The sequence below is a fragment of the Taudactylus pleione genome, unplaced genomic scaffold, assembly GCF_031769625.1.
Source record: "Taudactylus pleione unplaced genomic scaffold, aTauple2 ptg000065l, whole genome shotgun sequence".
In the NCBI taxonomy this organism is placed as follows: Eukaryota; Metazoa; Chordata; class Amphibia; order Anura; family Myobatrachidae; genus Taudactylus; species Taudactylus pleione.
Genome location: NW_028284467.1, coordinates 2600279 through 2624326, shown reverse-complemented (window position 1 = coordinate 2624326; position 24048 = coordinate 2600279). Strand labels below are relative to the sequence as shown.

Here is a 24048-nt window from a genome sequence, read left to right as displayed (position 1 = left end):
TTTTTTTTAAATACATCAATTACAAACCACTGCTAAATTGCACCATATACATAATTTAACCACAAAGTTGCACATGCGTGAAGGAAAACTCCAACACATATGTATGATCAAAACATATATATGTGCATGCATACAAACAGAATTAATTTCTGCATATACATAAACACAAAAAAAGCAAAAAATCTATAGAAAAATAATAACAAAATAAACTAATACATTATAATATAGGGAGTGTGTTGACAAATTGAAAAATAAAAAATATTAATGCAAAAAAATATTCAAAGAATTATATTAGTTTAAGCCATTTGGAAAGACAATCCCAAGAGAAAAAATCCACCTGGACTCCAGTTTTTTCAGAATAAGCGTATAGTCACCTCCATGGGTGGGCACAGGTACCCAATTGATAGTCCTGCACTTAAGCTTCGACACCTGATGTCCCATCTCAAAAAAATGTTTGGCCACTGGCTTGTCAGTGACAATCGTTAATAGTGCTTAGTGTATAGGGCTACGGTGATTGTTCCAGAAATATACAGGTGGTCATCCCGACATATGATAAGCCACATGGGCACACCAACATATATACGACATAGTCAATGTGACAATGAAGTTCATAACAAATTTGTATGGAGTTCCCACTGTGTGTATGTGGAAAGTACTACAAGGAATCAATGACCTGCAGGTGACACAGCCTGTGTATCTCATGCAGCCAGGTTTTTATTCATTCAGCCACGTACTTTTAGCTACTGGGGAATGGTGGGTGGAGTGCATGAGAAGCTGCTTAAGATTGTTACCACTCCTGAATGCCATCATGGGTTTTTTTTACGTGCCAGCAAAAACTGGATCCGTCGAAATCAAGGACCAATGCTTTTTGATCAACTTGGATATCATAGCAGCCTTCTCATCATATTGTGTCATGTAGATCATATGGTTTTGTTCCTTGACATTTTCTTAGTCACTTGTTTGCATGCCCTGGTGAGACAACCCTCGATTACACTGCGTGCATATCCCCTCTCAAAGAAACGGTACTTCATCTCACATATTTGTTTCTTCTCTGTAACAGAATTACTATTATTCCTCAAGACCCGCATAAACTGGGAAATAGGGAGACCATTTTTGAGGTGAGGGGGATGATTGCTAGTTGCATGCAGGAATGTGTTCCTGTCTGTTTCCTTTTGGAATAGTGTTGTGCCAAATACAGACCCATCCTTTAAAACTGTCACATATAGAAAATCAATAGTTGATCGATCTATCTTTCCAGTGAATCAAACAGGGGACTCAAGTAGATTGCGTTCATCAACCATAGACCTAAAATCTCCCTCAGTGCCTTTCCACAACAAAAATATATCATCTATAAATCTCTTATAGTACATGATACAAGTGCCATATTTTGGAAGGTTGTTCGTAATTTCATAATCCATGCATAAAAATCCCCGCATATGCAGGGGGCCACATTGGACCCCATAGCGGTACCCATTACTTGGACAAAATAGTCCCCTCCATATGTGAAGTGATTATTTACTAAAATCAATTCCAATAATTCAAGTATAAACTCAACCGGTGGGCTTCGCAACCCAGATTGTACTAACAACTTTCTAACAGCCTCAATGCCTGTACGGTGTGGGATAATCATATATGATGATGAGACATCAAGGGATGCCAGAAAAATATCATCAGTAATATCACCTACCACTTTTATCTTATCAAGAAAATCACTGGTATCTTTTAAGTAGCTAGGGATATACTGAATCAAATTCTGGAGGAAACTATCCACAAATAAAGCCAAAGGCTGTAGTAAGGAACCCTTGGCAGAGATGATAATCTGCCAGGGGAATCCACCAAAGTTTTATGTACTTTGGGCAGAGTATAAATTAGAGGACATATTGGAAAAACAACCTTGAGGAACTTGGCCATCTGTTCAGTCAACCACCCACAGCTGACAGCCATGTCAATGGTACCATCTACCATCCTCTTTATACCAGGTATAGGGTTTGTTTCACTCAAAAAATATGTGGAAGTATCAGCAAGCTGACGTCTAAACTCTTTATTATAGTCAATGGCATCCAGAATGACAATCGCCCCGCCCTTTCAGTGCTTGTCTCTGATCAGCCGTTAGGTTGCTATATTGCCTATTTGAGGTCTCAGTGTTAAAGTCATACTCAGTCATTCGCAAAAATGACAGTATGCTGACATTGTTACTCATAGGATCAAATAAGAGAGGTTTTGTAAACACAGATGATGATATTCCCTCATTGCTGTCACTTATAGAACCATCCATAAAATATTCCCTCAATCTTAGTTTTTGCCCAAACTTATAGTGATCTAGGGCTAAATTAAATTTATTTTGTTTGAAGGAGGGTATGAATTGACAGATTAAAAATAGTATTCACATTCTCCTCCTCCGGCCTCTTCTTCTTGTATTTCCCTCTCCTCGGGCAGGGCCTCTTTGGTCTACATGGGCAATGGGCAACACCTCTATGTGACCTTGGCCTAAAAAAACACTCGGGAGGAAAGGGGCCAATGCATCTGAGTCTGACGCTGATTAAGAAGAGGTGGATTCAGTGTACACAGGAGCCCTAGGGCAAAAGGTCCTACTTACTCTAGCACACCTATTACCTCAGGACTCACCTGTGAGCTACCTGTAGACATGATGTGAGGTGTCCACAGTCTGTAGTTTTTTTCTCTTCAATGTAGTGAGCTCATCTCTGAAACTATCCAACTGGGACTGTAGTTTTTCACACCAATTGTCAGTTCTGTCAGCCTTCAAACTTGGTAAGTCCCCTTTATCAAACCTGCTAAATTTTTCCCTGATCTTAGCAAGTTCACAACCAACCTCCTCCATAAACAGCAAAATTAAATCAAGGGAGCATTTATTTGAGACTCCGCATCACTTGTTGCAGAAGGGCGCATTTGTTCTGCCTATAGTGGGTATATTGTTTAAGCGGAATCCTCATGGTATACGTTTAGACCAATGGGAATGAAACAGAAACTGACAATGAAAGGAATATAATTAAGTAAAAAGGCCTCTGCATAATTTTTTACTTGAAGCCAAAACCTCCCAATTAGTGGGCATGACCAAAAACAGTGTATCAAATCTGCATAATCCTCACCACATCTATAACAAGAATGATAGGGAGAGCGTCCCCATGAGAGAGCTTCTGTGTGGTGACAGATATTCCCTATGAAAAATGTTTGAGAACATTTCTATGTACATGGAAGAAGTAAGAATTCTACAGGAAGAATTTAATGTAGCAAGGAGGTCCTCAATCGTGAATGCAGGAAACTTAGATGACCATTGTGACAACTCACTTGACGAGGATGAGTGATCCAGACTCACTTGGAAATGCTGATAATAAATTGAGATGGACTTCTTAAGTATAGGAGGTTGAGACAAAAGCGTATCCACTGGATTTTCCCAGTATTTATCTGAAAATACCTCGACCACAGAACTAATATAATGTTTGGCCTGCAGGAAAGCCAGGGGATAACCTGATAAAGTGCCATATTTTTCCACAGCTTCAGTAAATGTCAGTATGATACACAAGTCTCTATTCACAAAACAACCCAAGTAGTAATGCCGCCCACCCGCCAAATCATAAATTGATAAGCCGCTAAACCATTTTGGAAGTCAGGGTTGCCTAAAAATGGAAGAAACAAATATTTATGGGAGTTTAATCCCGATTTATTTCTTATAATATGCTATATTTTCCTTGTATTCCATAACAATGGATTATCCCGTAAACATGAGGAGACTTCTTGATCGTGGAGGTGGAGGAAGGACAGTAGATCCTCCTGTTCAAATAATTCCCTTTCGAGGGTTGTATTGGCATAATTGTCGTACCCATGAATCCAGTCAGACAGATATCTAAGTATTGCCGCTCTATTAAACATCTGAATAAAAGGAAATCCAATCCCCCCATTTAACTTGGATTTTAAAAGACTGATCTTGGGTCTTTTTCCATGCCAAATGAATTTCCTATAAAAATCTTATACAGATGTTGTAGGTCTTTTAATGTTATAAACAGGGGAAGGGATTGGATTAGATACATTAGTTGCATTAGAGATCATCTTTATCAAGTTACAGCATCCCAGATAAGACAAGGGCTAGTCTCTGCAACCCTCCAGCTCATCTGAAATTTCTTAATTATCAGTGTGTAATTACAAGAATAAAGGCTTGATAAATTAAGAGGTATATTTACAACCAGATTAGTACATTGATTCCTGACCCCTTGGAGTGGTATATCTCCTGGGATTCAGGGAAGCGCTGTTCGTGGACCTACATATAGTGCTACTGATGTATTTATATTTATCGCAAACCCTGACACTTCCGCAAAACATTTTAGAATATAAAGTACATGATCCATAGAATCGGTGGGATTAGCCATATAGACCAACACATCATCCACAAAAACTGTTAGTTTAACAGTTCTTGAACCCACAGAAATGCCTTTAAAAATCTCATCACATTCTAAAATGCAAAGTAAAGGATCTATACCTAGATCAAATAAGAGGGGTGAAAGGGGGCAACCCTGCCAGGTACCCCTAAACATTTCTAGCGGAGCGCTACTGTGACCATTTATCATTAAGAAAGTCATGGGTGATTTATGGAGATATTTAATATCTGTAAAAAAAGTGCCAAAACCGTGGGTCTGAAGGATGTTAATAAGGTGGGGCCACAGAACAGTATCAAATGCCCTGGTAGTGTCTAGGCTTAATAAAGTATTATTTGTTAAAGTTGCGCTAAAAGAAGCGGCAACTGCTGCAATTGCTGCCCTAATACCCCAAACAGAGTGACGTCCTCTCACAAATCATAGCTGATGTGGGGTCAGCAGGTCTGGCAAAATACTTTGCAAATGATCCGCCATAATTTCAGCAAGAAGCTTAGCGTCTGTATTCAACAGACTGATAGGTCGATACGAATCTAACAGCTGCGGGTCTTTTTGAGGCTTAGGAAACAAGACTGCAGTGGTATGAGTGAAATGAGGGAAAGGGGAATGATTGTTCATCAAATCATTAAATAATTCAGTTAAAGCTGGGGCGACTTGCTGTTGTAGTAATTTTTGGATAAGCAATTAGGGCCAGGGGACTTGCCTAAACGCAACTGTAATATGGCAGATGACACTTCAGTAATAGTAATGTTTCCGTTCTAAATGACAACTTTGTCAAGGAAACACCCTGAAGTAAATGACTATGCTTGGCAGGATCATAGGGAAGATCATTATATAAATCCCTGTAATAATTTTCAAATTTCCTAACAATATCCTCAGTAGTGGTGAGCGGATCCTGAATAGCAGTGATATATGTCCTCCCACGCCAGGGTCTTGAGAAATTAGCCAGCGGCCTTCCCGCCTTATTCCCCCATCTATACATTTTGTGTTTGGTGAACCGCAGGGCCGTAACTAGGGTAGTGCAACCTGTGCCATGGCACAGGGCACTGCAGGGTAGGGGACGCTGTTTGGACCTGTCAATTTTGCTGTTTATTATCATTCTCACTTCTCACCTCTTCTTTTATCACCAGCATCTCCTAGCTGTCCCAGGAGTACCCCTATCTCTTCCCTGGCCCTTCCCCATGAAGCCATGGCCCTTTTTCAGGTGTACTATCTTATGTCCCTATTTAAAAAATGGGGGGGGGGGCAATGCTCTCTCTAGCACAGGGCACCTGAAAGTCTAGTTACGGCTCTGGTGAACCGTACCTCCTTTTTAGTCTGGGACAATAAGTGCGACTCTAATAATTGTTTTGCCTGTGTATATGCTTCCTGAAATACTGTGGTAGATTTATTACTATAATTCTGCAGGACAGAAGTTAAAGCCGAAGATAATGACTTATATGTAGCTGCATCCTCCCTTCGTTGTCGAGAGACATATACAATAACATTTCTCAATAGAAAGTGAAAATCTCGCACCAAGTTACTGTGAATACTGTAAATGATGTTTACACATGAGGAATATATTATTTTCATTTTTCCTTATAGAATAGAGTTTATGTTTCTATAAGTATTTTTAGGTGCCACCCATTGATTCAAAAAATATGTAGAATAGGAGCAAAGACAAAAAGGGAATCAGTCATAAATTGGGTGCACTCAATCCCTCATAAAATTAAAGGAAAGGAAACAGGCAGGAACACATTCCTGCATGCGACTAGCAATAATCCGCCTCACCTCAATAATGGTCTCCCTATTTCCCAGTTTATGCAGGTCTTGAGGAATAATAGTAATCCTGTTACAGCGGAGACCCAAATATGTGAGATGAAGAACCGTTTCTTTGAGAAGGGATATGCACGCAGTGTCATCGAGTATTGTCTTACCAGGGCACAAAAACAAGTGACTAGGAAAACATCAAGGAACGAAAACTGTATGATCTACGTGACTGTTACAAGTTGCGGTCATGACTTGTCTCCCGCTAGCATTTTACCTCCTACTGATGCTGTTGTTCCAGCGCTGTCAATTGCTAGGCAATCCAGACGCCGCAGGATGTCATGTGTTCCACACAAAACGGCGTGATTGGTCCCTTCGCCTATTTGTGAACACTGGCCTGTTGCCGCCTCGCCGACTATAGCATTCCTTTAGGTTCTCTTGGCTCAGCTGCATGGTCAGCATTCTGTATCTTCTCGTGATATCATATTCTGGTTTTCCAGCTGAATTGCCTTGCTACCAGCTCCCAAGCCACTCCATTGGCTCCCTGGCCACACCAGCAGCTTCCATGCTGCCACTGTCTCCCAAGCCACTCCATCGGCTTCCCAGCCGCACCAGCAGCTTCCGTGCTGCCATTGGCTCTCAAAGCCACATTGCAAGTTGACCAACTTGTGTACCGGTTCCCTAGCTGCACCATTGGCTTTCAAAGCTGCATCGCAAGTACACCAACTTGTGTACCAGCTCTCAAGTCATACCATCGGCTCTCAAAGCCACATCGCAAGTACACCAACTTGTGTACCAACTCCCTAGCCACACCATCAGCTCTCAAAGCCGCATCACAAGTACACCAACTTGTGTACCAGCTCCCAAGCCAGTGCAGCTTGGGAGCCGGTACACAAGTTGGTGTACTTGTGATGTGGTGTACTTGCGATGCGGCTCTCAAAGGTGCATCGCAAGTACACCTACTTGTGTACTGGCTCCCAAGCTGAACCATTGACTCACAAAGCCATATCTCAAATACACCAACTCCTACCATCGGCTCTCAAAGCCACACCACCAACTTACCAAATTCTGCTACCAGCTCTGGCACACCATCGGTTCCAAAGCCGCATCATCTCTCAAAGCTGCACCACTTGTACACAATGCCATCGGCTCTCAAAGCTGCATCGCAAGTATACCAAGTTGTTTACCGGCTCTCAAAGCCACATCATAAGTACACCAACTTGTGTACCAGCTCCCTAGCCACACCATTAGCTCTCAAAGCCGCATCGCAAGTACACCAACTTGAGTACCGGCCCCCAAGCCGCACCATCGGCTCTCAAAGCTGAATCGCAAGTACACCTACTTGTGTACTGGCTCCCAAGCTGCACCATCGGCTTACAAAGCCATATCTCAAATACACCTATTCCGACCATCGGCTCTCAAAGCCACACCATCAACTCACTTTTTCCCACAACCAGCTTCTGCCTCACCATCGGTTCCAAAGCCGCATCATCGTCTCTCAAAGCCGCACCACTTGTACACAATTCCTGCTTCCGGCTCTTGCCGCATCATCGGCTTCTAAGCCGCATCATCGGCTCTCAAAGCCGCACCACTTGTACACAAACTTCTGCTCCTGTCTCTCAGCCACACCATAGACTCCCAAGTCGCTTCATCGACTCATAAGCCACATTATCGGCTCCCAAGCTCAAACACTGAGTGTACCTAATCCTGCTGTTTCTCTCACCATCGGATCCCATAGGATATTCGTGTGAACCGCTACTACCCCGAGTTTTAAGACCAGATGGCCACCTAAGTACCGGTGATCAATTATAGATCTAAGGGAACAATGGGTGGCTGTTAGTGGTGGAAGATCTCACTAGCCGGGGTTCTAGGGGGTTCACACGGAGCGAGCTTTGGGATTCATAACAGTGACAAAATATGATGAGAAGGCTGCTATGATATTCAAGTCAATCAAATAGCATTGGTCCTTGATTCAGACGGATCCAGTTTTTGCTGGCACATTCAAAAAAAAACCATGATGGCATTCAGCAAGGGCTAAAAATCTTAAGCAGCTTCTCATGCACTCCACCCACCATTCCCCAGTAGCTACAAGTACGTGGCTGAATGAACAAAAACCTGGCTGCATGAGATGCACAGACTGTGTCACCTGCAGGTCATTGATTCCTGGTAGTACTTTTCCACATACACACAGTGGGAACTCCATACGTATTTGTTATAAACTTCATTGTCGCATGGACCATGTTGTATATATGTTGGTGTGCCCATGCGGCTTATCATATGTCGGGATGAACACCTGTATGTTTCTGGAACATATGGCCAATCACCGTAGCTCTATACACCAAGCACTATTAACAGGTGTCACCGACAAGCCAGTGGCCAAACATTTTATGGAGATGCTAGGTGAAAGACTGGAGAGGCGCTGTCAGAAGCAGTAGGTTCAAGAAAGGAGTGTGTCAAACCCCAAGTATGATATAGATATAAAGAAAAGAAGGGAATGAACAGCGCTAGTATCAATGATATCAATGAAAATAATAAATAAATAAATATACTGTGATAGTTTCCACTCAAACAGTTAATACATTGGTCATGTTGGGTATAGATAAACAATCAGACAATACCTAATAAAAATATATTAATATATTGATAGTTCTCCTATTCAGAAGTCTAATACGGCTTGATTCAAAATGTAAATATATAATGATATAAAACCATAACATACATTAATGCATAAAATAAACATGGAAATTAAAAAAGCAATAGTAATCAGATCCTGTGGATGGATAAATTTAGCTCAGTCTAATTAAGTCCATTGTCCATAAAGAAAATGATGATAAAGTTAAAAGTCACAGTGATATAGTCACGTATTCAATAGCAGCATTGGTGTGAAAAAAATATGTATTAAATTTTCAGGGCAATCCGGATGATTATCCAGCAACGATATAATATATTACCAGCCTTCAGAGGTAGTCCGTTTGGGGACTTGTCTCTTATGCAGCAAACGGACCACACTGGCGATGGCTAGAGAAAGGTAGTGGAATGATGCTGGTCCGGAACCTCCTTTGTGAGTCTCCAATCCAATGGACAAATTCCTGGGGTGCTAAAAACGTTTCGTTGTGGAAACCCCCCACAACTTCATCAGTAGCTTGAAGTTTTATGGAGATGCGACATCAGGTGTCGATGCTTAAGTGCAGGATTATCGAATGGGTACCTGTGCCCACCCGTGGAGATGACTGTTCGCTTATTCTGATGTCCAGGTGTTCTTTTTCTCTTGGGACTGTCTTTCCAAATGGCTTAAATTAATATAATTCTTTGAAAATGTTTTGCGTTAATATTTTGTATTTTTTAGTTTGGCAACACACTGCCTATATTATAATTTATTAGTTTATTTTGTTATTATTTTTCTATTATATTTCTTCCTCTAGTTGGAACACAGAAGTTGTGTGCTAGCTCTGGTGGGAGCTGGGACAATGTGCTCATGGTGCACAGACTATTGTGCTGTGCAGACCAGAGCATGTGGCCGCCCAGAGCTGCATATAGCGGTGGTTGTAGACAAGTTATCTATGCTGATTACCGATTTGGTAATAATAATGTTGCTGGGATTGGTGTGGTGTAAACTGCTTCTTTCATGTATTATGTTGTTCGTCCTGATGACGGTTTTGGTGAGGCCGAAAACTTTGACGGTATCTTCTTTCTTTACTATATATATATATATATATATATATACATATATACATATATATATATATATATACATATATATATTATACTTTCAGCAGCATCCAGGCTGGCAGTCAGAAGGACTGCACCTCAAATCAGGAGGCCACTTTCACAGAGCTGCCTGTAACTACTGTGCTGCTGCTTCTTTTGGGGGTGACATCTTTGTGATGTCACATGTCCTGACATCACGTGGGGCAGAGGAGGTGCCGGGTCACTGCGTGTGGGTGTGCGTCACAGTGAGGGCTAGTGAAGCCTTCCACTGCCCTGCCATGTTTATCCAATGTATGTTGGCTCCAGAGTTTGACCCACAGGTGCCGTGGCTGGGAGCGGAAGGGGGGGGGATCACGGTCCGCGGCTGGGGGGCGGGGCCTCAGATGTCCACTGAGGCTGCTGTAGCAGGAATTTTTTTTTATTCTGTGTACAGAAGCAGAAACAATAGAGCAGTTGCTGTGGGCCTATTCTCATGGGAGGCCTGGAGCTGAAGCTCCTTCCACCCCATTGTTAATCCGGCCCTGATTTAGAGGATATGTTGGGTGTACAGTTTACAATAGCTGGAGGAACTACAGCTTGCTTACTTCTGGCAAATATCACCCCAGTGTTTGCTGTACTACAAATCTAGTGCTTGGCTAGGTCTGCTTGTGATTTACAGTTGTTTAACATTCTCCAAAACATCTCACAGCACTCTGACATTACCCTTTTTCTTGGTATGACTTCTTTCTCCTGCTAATAATAAGGATATGAATGGTCTTACTTTGACTAGGGGCTGGAAGGCTTTAATTTCTAACTTAATCTTGAACTCCCATCACATTTCATGTGCAGCATGTACCCTTACATACCAAACACCCCAGCTCATACTATAAATAAACCCATAGACAACTGGACTTTGGTGAAAGGGGTCACAGCTTTAAAAGTATTACCCCATCCGTCCATTTCCCCATATAATGACTAACATCCGATGGGCAGCAGTATCGTCACCATGAAGACCTCCTAAATAAACAGGCAAAACAGGGAAATCTGCTCAAGAAACAATAACAAACCTTCTTCAATCAAATGAAGACCGTCAGGGGGAAATAGATGAGGAAAACAGAACTGTATCAAAGGATGATGCACAACCAACCCTGTCAGTCACAAAGGTGCCAACTGCAGAATTAACCTTGCTGAAGACGTAAATAAACTCGAATGCCTCGCATGCCTCCAAATTCTATGAGGAACAATGTTAGACCAAACAAAAACACCCAACAAGTTAAGCATCTACAGGTAAGCCTTAATGTCCAAAATCAAATCTAGGTATGTCACCCCAAGTCATTGCCTCCCAAATGCAGCACCAGAACTCAGGGAACCCCAAACCATGAATCAGAGTCTTCTAAAAGGGTAAACAAACCAATCCAAATAATACCCCTCACACTAAACCACCAATCCTCTGAACTCCAGAAAAAATGGGCACATCCTAAGCAGCCCAACTATGGGCCACCTAAAATATGAAAGTTTACTGTACCACAGTTCATACCTCTGACGACAACACCTGTAACAAAAAGGAGTGGGAGACCCACAAGTCAGTACATGACTTATGAATAAAAGAGGGAATGAAAGAGACACCACATCCCTTAGCGATTACCTATCTGTCTGCCTCCCCTGTTTGGATTAGATCTGTACAGACCTAGCTTGCTCTTTTGACCTCTTGTTTGGACTACCTGTGTACTGAACCGATATATATCTAGACTTGACTCTGCAACTGACCCGTTGTGTGTATTGCAGATGACTCTCCTAAAATCCTGGGAGAGTGGACAAGTATCTCAGAGGATGCCCCACCACCTCCCCGCTTCTCAATGCTGGTGATCACGCCAGTGCCAGCATATTTTTTAAGAAAATTAGATTATTATGGGTTTGGCTTAACAAGAACATAAAAACCAGCTAAATACTTAATTAAATTAGAATATATGGGGTTTAGTACTTTCTAAAAATGAATTAATAAAATACATGACAGATTTTAATTTCTATTTATCATATTGGTCACTGCAGCAATAAAAAAATTATTTATCGCTTCAATTTACTATTATGTTATCACCACATGGTAGTGGAGCGAAACTTTCACATAGAAAAATATCCAAAGTGATAAAGGTTGCAGCAATAAATTATTTTTTTTACAGTTTCTCTATCCTGTGATGGTGCTTGCAGAACAAGTATTATGAAAGTACAATACTTCCACATGTCTTTGCAGCAAAGGCTCCCTGAAAACTTTGCATGGGTGAAGTCTACTCGTCAAGTAGTACAGCAATACCTATTCTCTTAATGTCATCTCATTATAGGGAGCGTTATTTCTACAAAAATTTTTTAAGACGAAAGCTTTAGATTAATTTTTAAAATGGGCTGCATTCAATTAGAGGTGAAAAGCCAAAATCCGCCAATTGCGACTTTTCGCCAGTCGGAAACTTATCTCTGTATTCAATTTCACCCGCTTTTCGCGTACGCGGGAAGTCCATGCAATAATAGGCGAAAAAGGTTCACCTCTGAATAGCAGGAGAAAAGAAGTGCAAAATTTTTATTTTGAGGTGCAAAGGTGGGGAAACCACTCAGAGCCCTTGGGACAGCCCCCCGAAGGACAACTGCGTCAAAAAAATCCTGGAAACAAATGTAAGAACACCCCAAAAAAGTTCTTTAATTTTGAGGGTAGAAAAGCACAAAGTGGGGTTATAATGTCGCAAACTAGCGAAATAAGGTTCTGGGGGTACTCTAAGAAGGGGTCAAGTGTTTTTGGGATTGCAGGTGCTTTTATGAGGGAGGAATTTCACTTTTATTAAATCTTCACTTTAGAGACATTAAAAGATGCTTGCACCCATTTTCAGGTACCCCAAATTTGCCAGGACTACTTATTTTCACCAAAAAATACTGCTTATTACATTCTTCACCACTTGTGCAAAGAGGCAATTGTACCAACTTAAGTACCACAAACATAATAATTAGGGCTAATGGGGCACTACTGCTTTGATCCCCAATGTTTCTGCATCTTTTTGGGGGTTTCAGGCTGATTTCCCCGATTCTGACGCCACTTTCCACCTGTTCTGGCAGTGGGGATTGTGGCAACGAGACCCTACCACAAGGGGCTCGTCACAAGCCCAATGGTCTTGATTATCGTGACCAGCTGTGGCAACCCACAGCTATGCGAGCGGCCAGGAGGCCGTTCTAAAAAGAAAAAAAGACTGGCCCTGATTCAGAGCGAGCGCTCTGTCAGAGCAACCGGCTCTGAATCAGGGCCAGAGTACTGAAATTAAGAATACCCTGCATTAGGAAGTCTTCCCCTCAGGTAGCAGCTGATTGGCCCACAACCCCCCTCCCCAGTCCATACACTCAGGGGAAACTGCAATCTTTTGATCATTGAAGGCCCTGCAGATGTGGAGCTGCCATGTAAGATTCAAAAGTTACCAATAGGAATGAAGCACTTTAAGGCCCGTATTCAATTTGGAGTGAAAAGCCATTTTCGCGTGTTTTTGGTGAAAACTTTTCGTCGATGACGTCAATTTCGCCTGTTTTGGTTTTACCCCGTATTCAATTTGAAAGACTTTCTGCCTAGGCAGAAAGCCAATGCAATGTACCAGGCGAAAAAGTTTTGCCTATGAATAGAAGGCGGAAAAAAGTGCAGAATTGGGGTTTGGGGTGCAACATTGCGGGAACCTCTGTGCAGCCTTTAGACAGTCCCCTCAAAGGTGAACTGTGTCAAAAAATTTTAAAAAACACGTAAGGACACCCAAAAAAATGACTTTGAACAAGGGGGTGAAAAAAAAAAAGTTGGGGTACAAAGTTAAAAACTAGCGAACTTGACTCTGGGGGGGTCCCCAAGTATGCCCCAATTGTTTTTTTTGATTGCAGGTGCTTGGTGCTTGCGGGAGGTGGATTTTTCATTATTTTTTCAACTTCACTTTAACAACTTTTAAATATGCTGACCCCCATTTTCAAGTACCCCAAATTTGCTGGGATAACTTATTTTTGTCAAAAAATACTCCAGAATACTATTCTGCACCACGTATAGAAAAACGCTATTTAGCAGCTATTGAGCCCGTTTAAAAACTCCAAATATCTTCAGCAAGCCAAATCGGGGGGTACCATAGTAAACCCCCATGTCAGAGCATCTTTTGGGGGGTGTCAGGCTGATTTACCCATTTCTGACAGTACTTTCCACCTGGTCAAGTTTCGCCGGGTCCCGTTTTTGCATTCTTTCAAACTGAATACGGGGATACGCGGGCACGCGCGCAATAATTTTCCGCCTGCAAAACAGGCGAAGTAGGCGAAAAGTCCGGGCAGCGAAAAAGTATCGCGGCTCACCTCAAATTGAGTACGGCTCTAAGTGTTGCCATCATCAAATAAGGTGAGATACATTCAGAAGTCAATTGGATATAACTTGCTTACCAGAATTTTATGTAAAATAAGTCTGCCTCATTTTCAGTGAGTGGTGTGTGTAGTGGATGTTATACTGGCAAGGGGTGTCTGTGTAGAGGATGTTATAATGGTAAGGGGGGTGTAATGGATGTTATAATGTACTCCTGGGGCACCAACTGAACTGGAGTGCACTGTAATGTGGCACAGTCTAAACTGGGGTGCACTCTAATGTGCCAAAATATGAAATGGGGGAGCACTTCAATGTGGCATAATATGAACTGGATGGCATCGTAATGTGGCACTTCTAAACTGGAGGGCACTGTGGGGCATAACATGAACTGGGGGCACTGTAATGTGACATTATATGAACTGGGGGGGCATAATATATACATTACAGTGTTGCATAATATGAACTGAGTGGCACTAGTAAGAACTGGGGCACTACAGTGTGGCATAATATGAACTGAGTCACTACAGCATAGTTTAATATGAATTAGGGCATTACTATGGGGCATAATATTAACTAGGGCACAACTATGATTTTAAAAAACAAATTATCGATGCTGAGAGAGGCATCACTCTAGAATAATTGGGGCAGTGCCCCTTTAAAATGTCGCTATGGCGCAAACAAAGTTATGGCTACTCCCCTGATAGGCTGGTATTCTCTAGGTGTGAAGACCCGATAATGTTTCCAGTTTCCCCATTAGAGGATGGACCATGTCTGCATAGGCTGGACTCAGAAGTGTAAGGCAGGGCATCTTTTTTTTCTTTATTTTAACAATTTTACAGCATGCAGTTGAACAATCTCACCTATTAAAACCACATATCCAAAAACCTGACTCTTTTCAGGTGGTTTCATCATACCTCCCAACATTAGAATGTTGCCTACATCAAGGGTATTGCAGTGGTGATCTGGGGGTGGTGCTTCTTGGTGTGTAGGCAGATGACTGCATGGTGAGGAGCAGTAGTGTACCCTAAAAACTGCCTGAAATTGGGACTATTGCTCCCAAATCAGGACAGTTGGGAGGTATAGTTTGATGTTTTGTATGCTCTTCATGTTGGAAAAATGGATCTGTTTTTCATGTTGGAAAAATGGATTGAAATAAGCAGTTTGCTGTGCAAGTTGGCCTTTATTAAAGTGTACGGTTTTATAACTGCACAGAAAAACACAAATGAACCTGCATATTGGTGAAACTGCAGTCAGTAAATTTTCCCCATAAAGTTTTGGTGCTTTCAAGGATGTGAGACCGGTGAAAACACTAGTTTCTGCCATATAGTATATTGTGTACTAATCTTTATTAAATAATTATAGAAAAAACATTTTATATCTAAACACCAAAACATCTTATGTGACTTGAGTTGGTTGATTGGACGATGCCCACCATGTGCCATTTCAATGGCGTGGAAATGCCCACAACAACACACCGAATTGCATATTGTGGATCATAAGAGTAACTACCATCAGAGCCGTAACTAGACTTTTTGGTGCTCTGTGCCAGAAAGAGCATTGGCGCCCCCCCTCATTTTTTAAAGGGACATAATGTACCCAAAAAAGGGCCATGGCCTCATGGGGAAGGGCCAGGGAAGAGACAGGAGAGGCCAGGAGATGCTGGGGATGAAATTAGAGGAAGCTACAAGTGAAAATGAAAATAACAAAAATTTGACAGGCCAAACAGCGCCCCCTGACCTGTGGTGCCCTGTGCGATGGCACCAGCCGCACTACCCAAGCTACGGCCCTGCCTACGATAGGTGCAAGGGGCGCAGCTGCTATGGATCCCAATGCTTAGAGGGGCCCATCTTCCTTATCAAAGTTAAGTGTTATATACTTTTTTCACTACTGGGTGGTTCATAGGGGTCCTTAGAAACTTTTGCACTTGCTCTCAGGTATAGCTGACACAGCCGTCATCATGCACAATTGAAACAACCAAGAAAAACAAAAATTATTCAGCACAGGACTGATAATTAAAGAAAAATATGTAGCAAGCCAACGTATACGTTATATACAGTAATATAAGGCTAAGAACCTGATTCAGACCCGCTCGCTAGGATGCGTTCGCTCGTAGCTAGCCGAGTGTGCGCATCCATCATAGTGCGCATGCGCGAACCAGTGCGAGAGATCGGGAAGCGTTCCCTCACTGCACTAAGACTGCCAAACAGAGTGAGTGACAGGAGAAGCCGTTTGTGGGTGGTGACAGGGGCTGGCCATTAAAAACAGGGGAGTGGAGGTTTCAGAGGCGTGCATAATTTAGAGACAGCGTCATAGTACACGTCACCTGACTGATTTTTACACTGAAGTGCTCGCAGTGCTTGCGGTAGGGTATGGTCAGCCACAAGCGCTGTGATCGCATCCGATGATAGTCGATGGTACCGATGGATCATTACACTTCCTGGAGATGACATGCGCAAGTGGGCGTCTTAAAACAGGCTGGTGGGCGTCTGCATACACAGAGCGATCGCACACCAAGATAAAGTGGGCGTGCTAATGCCTTGCCATGCGATCGCCTGCCTTCCCAAGTTTGCATACGCATCGCGCTAGCGAACGCATCTAGCGAGCGGGTCTGAATGAGGTCCTAAATTCCCTGTGGGAAATAGAAGTTGTTGATGATGCTCCCATGGAGTAATGTAATTAATTTACAGAGGATAGACTCTTATTGAAGATAATAATAATAATAATAATAATAATAATAATAATAATAATAATAATAATAATAATGAGTGCCCCGAAAAGGAGTTTTTAGTTCTGTCCATCCTGCTTCTTTATAGGAGATATTTTTGTTGTAGCAATTAAAACAACCCCCAGGGATTTGTTTATTTTGCCGTCAATCATGTAAAAAATGTTATAGAGGACCACTTACCTCTGTAGCTATGTCTTCCTACTACTATGGGTATGCTGCACACCTTCATTTCATACTCATGTACGGCTGTGCGTAGCGCCAGATTTTCCTGTAACAGCCAGATCATCTTTCGCAGCTCAGAACTCTCAGTTAGAAGTTGGTCACATTGCGTCCTTAGAATATCCAGTTCCATTTTGGATTCTGTGCAAAAACTTTGCTCTTGATTCATGGTTGGTATTTGCTGCTACAGAACCTCTAAATCTGTTGGGTAATTTGCCCTTGTTCACATACCCTACTACATCTGTTTCTTTATAGATAGTACTGAAAGTGGTTCTTCTATGACAAGCTGCTATAGTGTCCTGCAAGCCTCTTGTGATGTCATCTTTTGTGACACATTGTGATACAGTGCTGCTTAAAGAAACAGTTCACCTTCAATCTGGCAGCTTAATCATACTTACCTACTTTGAAAAAAACATTTCAGGGAGATTGTGAAAGTAACACCAATGAGCGCGTGTTAAAGTGGATGTGTACTGCTACATCTGAAAGGAGTGTCAGAAAATGTACTTAAATTCAAATGTAAATGAGCCCCAAAGCAGTTAGAAAAAATTCTTGTTGATGAAAACACACTAATACTTTTCAGAATATTCATGTAGCCATAGGGATCATTGTGCCTTATAACTAATATTATACTAATGATCCCATTTGAATGTATATATCTGTTATTTTTTTTTACTTAACAGCTACATAATGGGGGTAGGGGGCAATCAGGGAGATTGCTAGACCCTTCAGGGAGTCAGGGAGATTGCTACTATTAGGGAGCAGGGCCGTAACTAGGGTAGTGCGAACCGTGCCATGGCACAGGGCACCGCAGGGCAGGGGTGATGTTTGTGCCTGTCAATTTTCCTGTTTATTATCATTCTCACTTTTAGCTTCCTCTTCTTTCATCCACAGCATCTCCTGGACTCCCCTATCTCTTCCCTGGCCCTTCCCCATGAAGTCATGGCCCTTTTTCAGGTGCACTATCTTATGTCCCTAGTTAAAAATTGGGGGGGCAGAGGAGTAACGTGGAACCATGGTGCCAGGAGAAAGTGCATGTCATACCACCCCCCTCCCTGTACTGAACTGTGCCAGTGGGGTATAACCAGCCTGCGGGGGAATACTGAAGTGAAGAGAGAAAGAGCAAACAGTGACAGTATGACACCTGGCATTGAGGTACCATCGTGATGCACTATCTGACATTATGGGGCAGCTCTTTGGCACTGCTTTATTTATGTACAGCACCTAGGATCTGACTTTTATCTCCTGTGAATCATTGTTATTAGTCAATAGAGGAGATTGTATTATATATTCTGATCATTTAACTTAAATTGACAAAATATATATGTGCAAGAGTGAAATGCCACAGGGTACACAGCAAACCGCTTTCACTGGAGTGGGAACACCTATGGGAAACTCCCTTCTTAGCTATGCTTTTACTTCACAAATATACATTGCACCTATATTAATGTGAATACTACTAATCGTGTTATGTCTGCCACCCTTATTATAATTTCAGGTCTCCTAATATTTTTTAAAAGACCATTCAAATAACACTGTGTGGTCATGCCTGGGAACATCTCATTACTTTAAATAGCAAAACAGTGACTTTGTTTAATCTAATACCTTATAAACTCACTAACGTGTATTATCGTGTTACCATATAACAACCTTCTTAAATACAATGTAACTTAACTTCTAACTAAAGACACATGCAACAGTGTTGGCATTTAAATATTTTGTCAAATTTATTTTTGACAAGTCGTTAAATAATAATGCTGACGGCACAAAAAGAATGCACAGGACAATAACAACCAAACAGCTCAAACAAACACACACACAAGCCAAGCATTGGTGATCAACTCTCATTTGTACAATTGGCTGTCGCCTTACTCCACTTTAATGAGAGCGCACCCACTAAGCGCACCCACTATTAACATAAAGTAACTCCAAGTGTCGTTCTTTTCTGCCAAGCGAGGCCTAAACCGATGCACTGCAACCATAACTCAACCCTGTAACAAGAAACACCTAAACCAGCAGAAAATTAGCCAATCCTGCAGGACTTAAAAATGCACTCCATCTACACGAATGAATGTGCATCGCAGAATTGAATAAACACCACTCCAACCACCATTCTCCACTATGCCACCACCATTCTCCAACATGTACCTCACCACTGCATTATATACCTTCCTCTTAGCAACCTCCAACCGGGCACCAGAACCAGCACACCACCAAACACTCCTGTGGACAATGAAAGACCACAATACTGGCAGGAAGGCAGAGCTTCTGCTATCAAATGGATCTAATGACAATAGAGCGCCAATCCAATGTAGTTCGCTGACCTAACTCATTCCCAATATGGGTAGAGAAGGAAGGAGTTGTCTGCAATGGATGCACATAATTAAAATAGAACTTTTATTATTCTTTAAAATATGTATATCATGATATAGTCCATGAAAAATTAAAAGAAAGAAATTAAAGTGTTATATAGGTAAGAAAAAGTGTAATTAAACTAGATTCTCGGGTACCAATACAGGCGTGTTTTTAATGTTTTCTGACATATATGGTAGTATCCTGGATATCTATATATTATGTATTTAACCTATTGCAATAAAATTGTGTAAAACAAATGCCACTCTGTCAGTATTATTTCAAACATTAATTATAGCACTGCATTAAATGGAGTACATATATGTCCACATATCACAACATAAGTAGATATGTTCATTCACACACAGATGCAGCACCTATAATACGGAAAGGAAAAAACAAAAACCAAGCAGTTGACCACAAACACACCGCAACAACAAGGCATGGCAATGTAACAAAGAGGGGGAAGGGGTACAACGTAGCTAACCAGACTTGAGGCAAAAAACCTAAAAAAAAAACCCGGAGTAAACTAACCATCACGCCATATCATATAATTCAGAAGCCAATTGGGCCCCCGGGGGAAAAATAAAAAATTCCTCATAGACTCCCGCAGTAGGTTGGTGAGTGGTTAGGCCTCCGGTGAGCTACGTTGGAGCAAAAATAGCGAAACCCGTAGGAATATAACGTCGGAACGCAGCAGCACGCCACCGACCAAGCAGTGGCGGATCCAGGGGGGGGGCGATTGGAGCGATCGCCCCCCCTAGCACAGTCCGTCCTTTATCGGCTGTCTCCTCTCTGCATCATTTACAAGAGAGAGATAATAAAGCCTGTGCTGGGATCGAGGAGCTGTGTAAGCGTGCTCCCGCCTCCCAGTCAGTGTGTCACTGACAGGCTGTCACCTTGGAGCTGGGGAGGAAGAGATCACGGCCGGCTCCTAGGTCCTCACACCCTGCTGCTGCAGCAGGATTGGCCGGAGATTGCCATCCCTGCACATTGCATGCAGCTGCATTGCTGCTATCATCGGGGCCATCACTGCAGTGCTACAGTGCTGCTGCTGTCCTTCACACACTGCAACCAATGAGCTGTGGTGAGGATGCCTATTCCCTCCTCTCCTGGACGAGACTTCGCCCCTTATCCTCCGTGAAGCCCCGCCCCTTTCTTTAATGTACCCTCTGTCTGTGCTTCTCCTCCAATCCCCTAGTCTCCACCCAGTCCTCTCCTCTCCCTGTCTGTGTGTCTGTCTCTCTCTCTCCTCCCCTGGAGCTCCGCAGTCTGCTGAGAGCAAGCAGCCTACTTCCTGCGCAGGTAAGTATATGGGAAGGTGTGGGGGGCATATTAATGCAGTCTAGGGATGGGTGTATTAATGTTATATCTAGGGGCAATGTTAATGGGATGAATGTGTAATAATAATATGGGTGGTATATTAAAGCTATGTGGGTAGTGGGTGGGGGTGTAGTATAGGTGGGTGTAGTATAATATTAGAGGGGTATATTACTGATAACAGGGTGGTGGGTGGGGGTGTAGTAATATTATAGGGGGTATAGTACTGCTATCTGGGTGGTGGGTGGGGGTGTAGTAATATTATAGGGGGTATATTACTGCTATCTGGGTGGTGGGGGTGTAGTAATAGTATAAGGGGTGTAGTACTGCTATCTTGGTGGTGGGGTGAGAGTGTATTAATAATGTGCCTGATACAGAGTTGGATGGATCTTCAGTAGCAGCTGCAACAAATTTGCAGCCACCACTACGTCTTTATGCTAATGCTGCAGTTAGTGGGCATCTTTCGAGCCGTCCACCAGCCACAGACAAAGACCCACCACCGATCTAACATCGGCTGCACCATAGGACATTAGAGCAACCCTATGGTTTCTCAGAATGCCCGTTGGATCATGGATGCCAATGCAAGTGGAACTGCATCTTTCAATGTAGTTCCTAACACAGACATGCCCACCGCCATTAGCCACCCCCCTAGTGACTGCCCAGGAACACATATTAAAAATGCATGGATCTCCATGCAATTCCAATATGCGTACCCCGCAGTAGCCGACGGGGCACCTGAGCAGTGCGACTCTGACTCGTGCACAGAAGTAAAACATTGGGCGCTTGCATCCAAGGTTTTCCTAGCGCCCACCTATGAATCAGGTCCTCAGTGTGGGGTGTGGGGTACAGTAATAGCATCCGGGGCAAATTGATGTTATACGTATAAATTTTATATATACAGTATATATATATATATATATATATATATATATATATATTAGGGGTGTGCACCGGCCACTTTTCGTGTTTTGTGTTTTGGTTTTGGATCTGGATCTTTCTTCGTGTTTTGGATCTGGATTGGTTTTGCCAAAACCACCCTTCCGTGTTTTGGGTTCTGGGTTTTGTGTTTTGGATCTGTATTTTTTTTTAAAAAAGCATAAAAACAGCTAAAATCACAGAATTTGTTGGTTTCTCTGCTTCTATGCTATTATTAACCTCAATAACCTTAATTTCCACTCATTTCCAGTCTATTCTAAACACCTCACACCTCACAATAGTGTTTTTATGTCCAAAAGGTTGCACCGAGGTAGCTGGATGACTATGCTAAGCGACACGAGTGGGCGGCACAAACACGTGACCCATCTAGGAGTGACACTGCAGTGGAAGACAGGATGGCAGTTAGAAAAACTAGGCCCCAAACTGTACATAATGCAAAGAAAAAAAAGAAGTGCAAGATGGAATTGTCCTTGGGCCCTCCCACCCACCCTTATGTTGTATAAACAGGACATGCACACTTTAACAAATCAATCATTTCAGCGCCAGGGTCTGCCACACAACTGTGGCTGAAATGATTGGTTCGTTTGGGCCCCCACAAAACAAGCTGGCAATTAATGTGTCCCTGCACAAACTGGCTCTACGGAGGCAAGATGTCATCCTCATCCTCCTCATCCACCGATTCCTCACCCTCTTCAGTGTGTACATCCTCATCCTCACAAAGTATTAACTCGTCCCCACTTGAATCCACCACCACAGGTCCCTCTGTACCTTCTGGAGGCTGGTCTCCCTGGAAGAGCTGATAATTCATTTTGATGAACATCATCTTCTCCACATTCTGTGGAAGCAACCTCCTACGCCTTTCGCTGACAAGGTTCCCGGCTGCACTAAACACTCTTTCGGAGTACACACTGGAGGGGGGGCAACTCAGGTAAAATAGAGCCAGCTTGTACAGGGGCCTCCAAATTGCCTCTTTTTCCTGCCAGTACAGGTATGGACTGTCTGACATGCCTACTTGGATGCTGTCACCGATGTAATCCTCCACCATTCTGTCAATGGTGACAGTATCATATGCAGTGACAGTAGACATGTCAGAAATTGTTGCCAGGTCCTTCAGTCCGGACCAGATGTCCAAACTTGGTCCTGCCTGCCCTGCATCACCACCAGCGGGTTGCTTAGGATACCTAAGTTTTTTCCTGGCAGCCCCAGTTGCGGGAGAAAATGAAGAAGGAGCCGTTGACGTGTCACGTTCCGCTTCAGCTGACAGTGTGTTCACCAGCAGGTCTTTGCACCTCTGCAGGCTTGTGTCGGCCGGAAAGAGAGACACCACATAGGCTTTAAACCTAGGATCAAGCACGGTGGCCAAAATGTAGTGGTCTGATTTCAACAGATTGACCACCCTGGAATCCTGGCAAAGCGAATGAAGGGCTTCATCCACAAGTCCCACATGCCGAGCGGAATCGCTCCGTCTTAGCTCCTCCTTCACTTTCTCCAGCTGCTTCTGCAAAAGCCTGATGAGGGGAATGACCTGACTCAAGCTGGCTGTGTCTGAACTGACTTCACGTGTGGCAAGTTCGAAGGGCTGGAGAACCTTGCACAACACGGAAATCATTCTCCACTGCGCTTGAGTCAGGTGCATACCCCCTCCTTTGCCTATGTCATAGGTGGATGTACAGGCTTGTATGGCCTTTTGCTGCTCCTCCATCCTCTGAAGCATATAGAGGGTTGAGTTCCACCGCGTCACAACCTCTTGCTTCAGGTGATGGCGGGGCAGGTTCAAGAGTGTTTGCTGGCGCTCCAGTCTTCGGCACGCAGTCGCTGAATGGCGAAAGTGGCCAGAAATTTTTCGGGCCACCCAAAGCGTCTCCTGCACGCCCCTGTCGCTTTTCAGAAAATTCTGCACCACCAAGTTTATTGTGTGAGCAAAACATGAGACGTGCTGGAATTTGCCCAGATGTAATGCCCGCACAATATTGGTGGCGTTGTCAGATATCATAAATCCCCAGGAGAGTCTAAGTGGGGTAAGCCACTGGGCGATGATTTCCCTCAGTTTCTCTAAGAGGTTGTCGGCGGTGTGCCTCTTACTGAAACCGGTGATACACAGCGTAGCCTGCCTTGTAACGAGCTGGCGTTTCTGAGATGCTGCTACTGGTGACGCTGCTGCTGTTGCTGCGTAAGGTGATACATCTACCCAGTGGGCTGTCACATTCATATAGTCCTTAGTCTGCCCTGTTCCACTTGTCCACATGTCCGTGGTTAAGTGGACATTGTGTACAACGGCATTTTTCAGGACACTGAGGACACTTTTTCTGACGTTTCTGTACAGTCTCGGT

The 24048-nt window shown here is 43.0% G+C and overlaps 1 protein-coding gene across 1 annotated transcript in view; it reads right to left on the bottom strand.

Annotated features, from left to right (window-relative positions):
* LOC148534612 (speriolin-like protein) overlaps window positions 1-17282 on the bottom strand; it is an 84224-nt gene extending 66942 nt beyond the window's left edge. Inside the window, exon 1 of the mRNA XM_088465864.1 lies at window positions 17075-17282. Coding sequence (XP_088321990.1) covers window positions 17075-17282 — 208 coding nt within the window. The remainder of the gene's footprint in view (window positions 1-17074) is intronic.
* Window positions 17283-24048: the final 6766 nt, after the last annotated feature.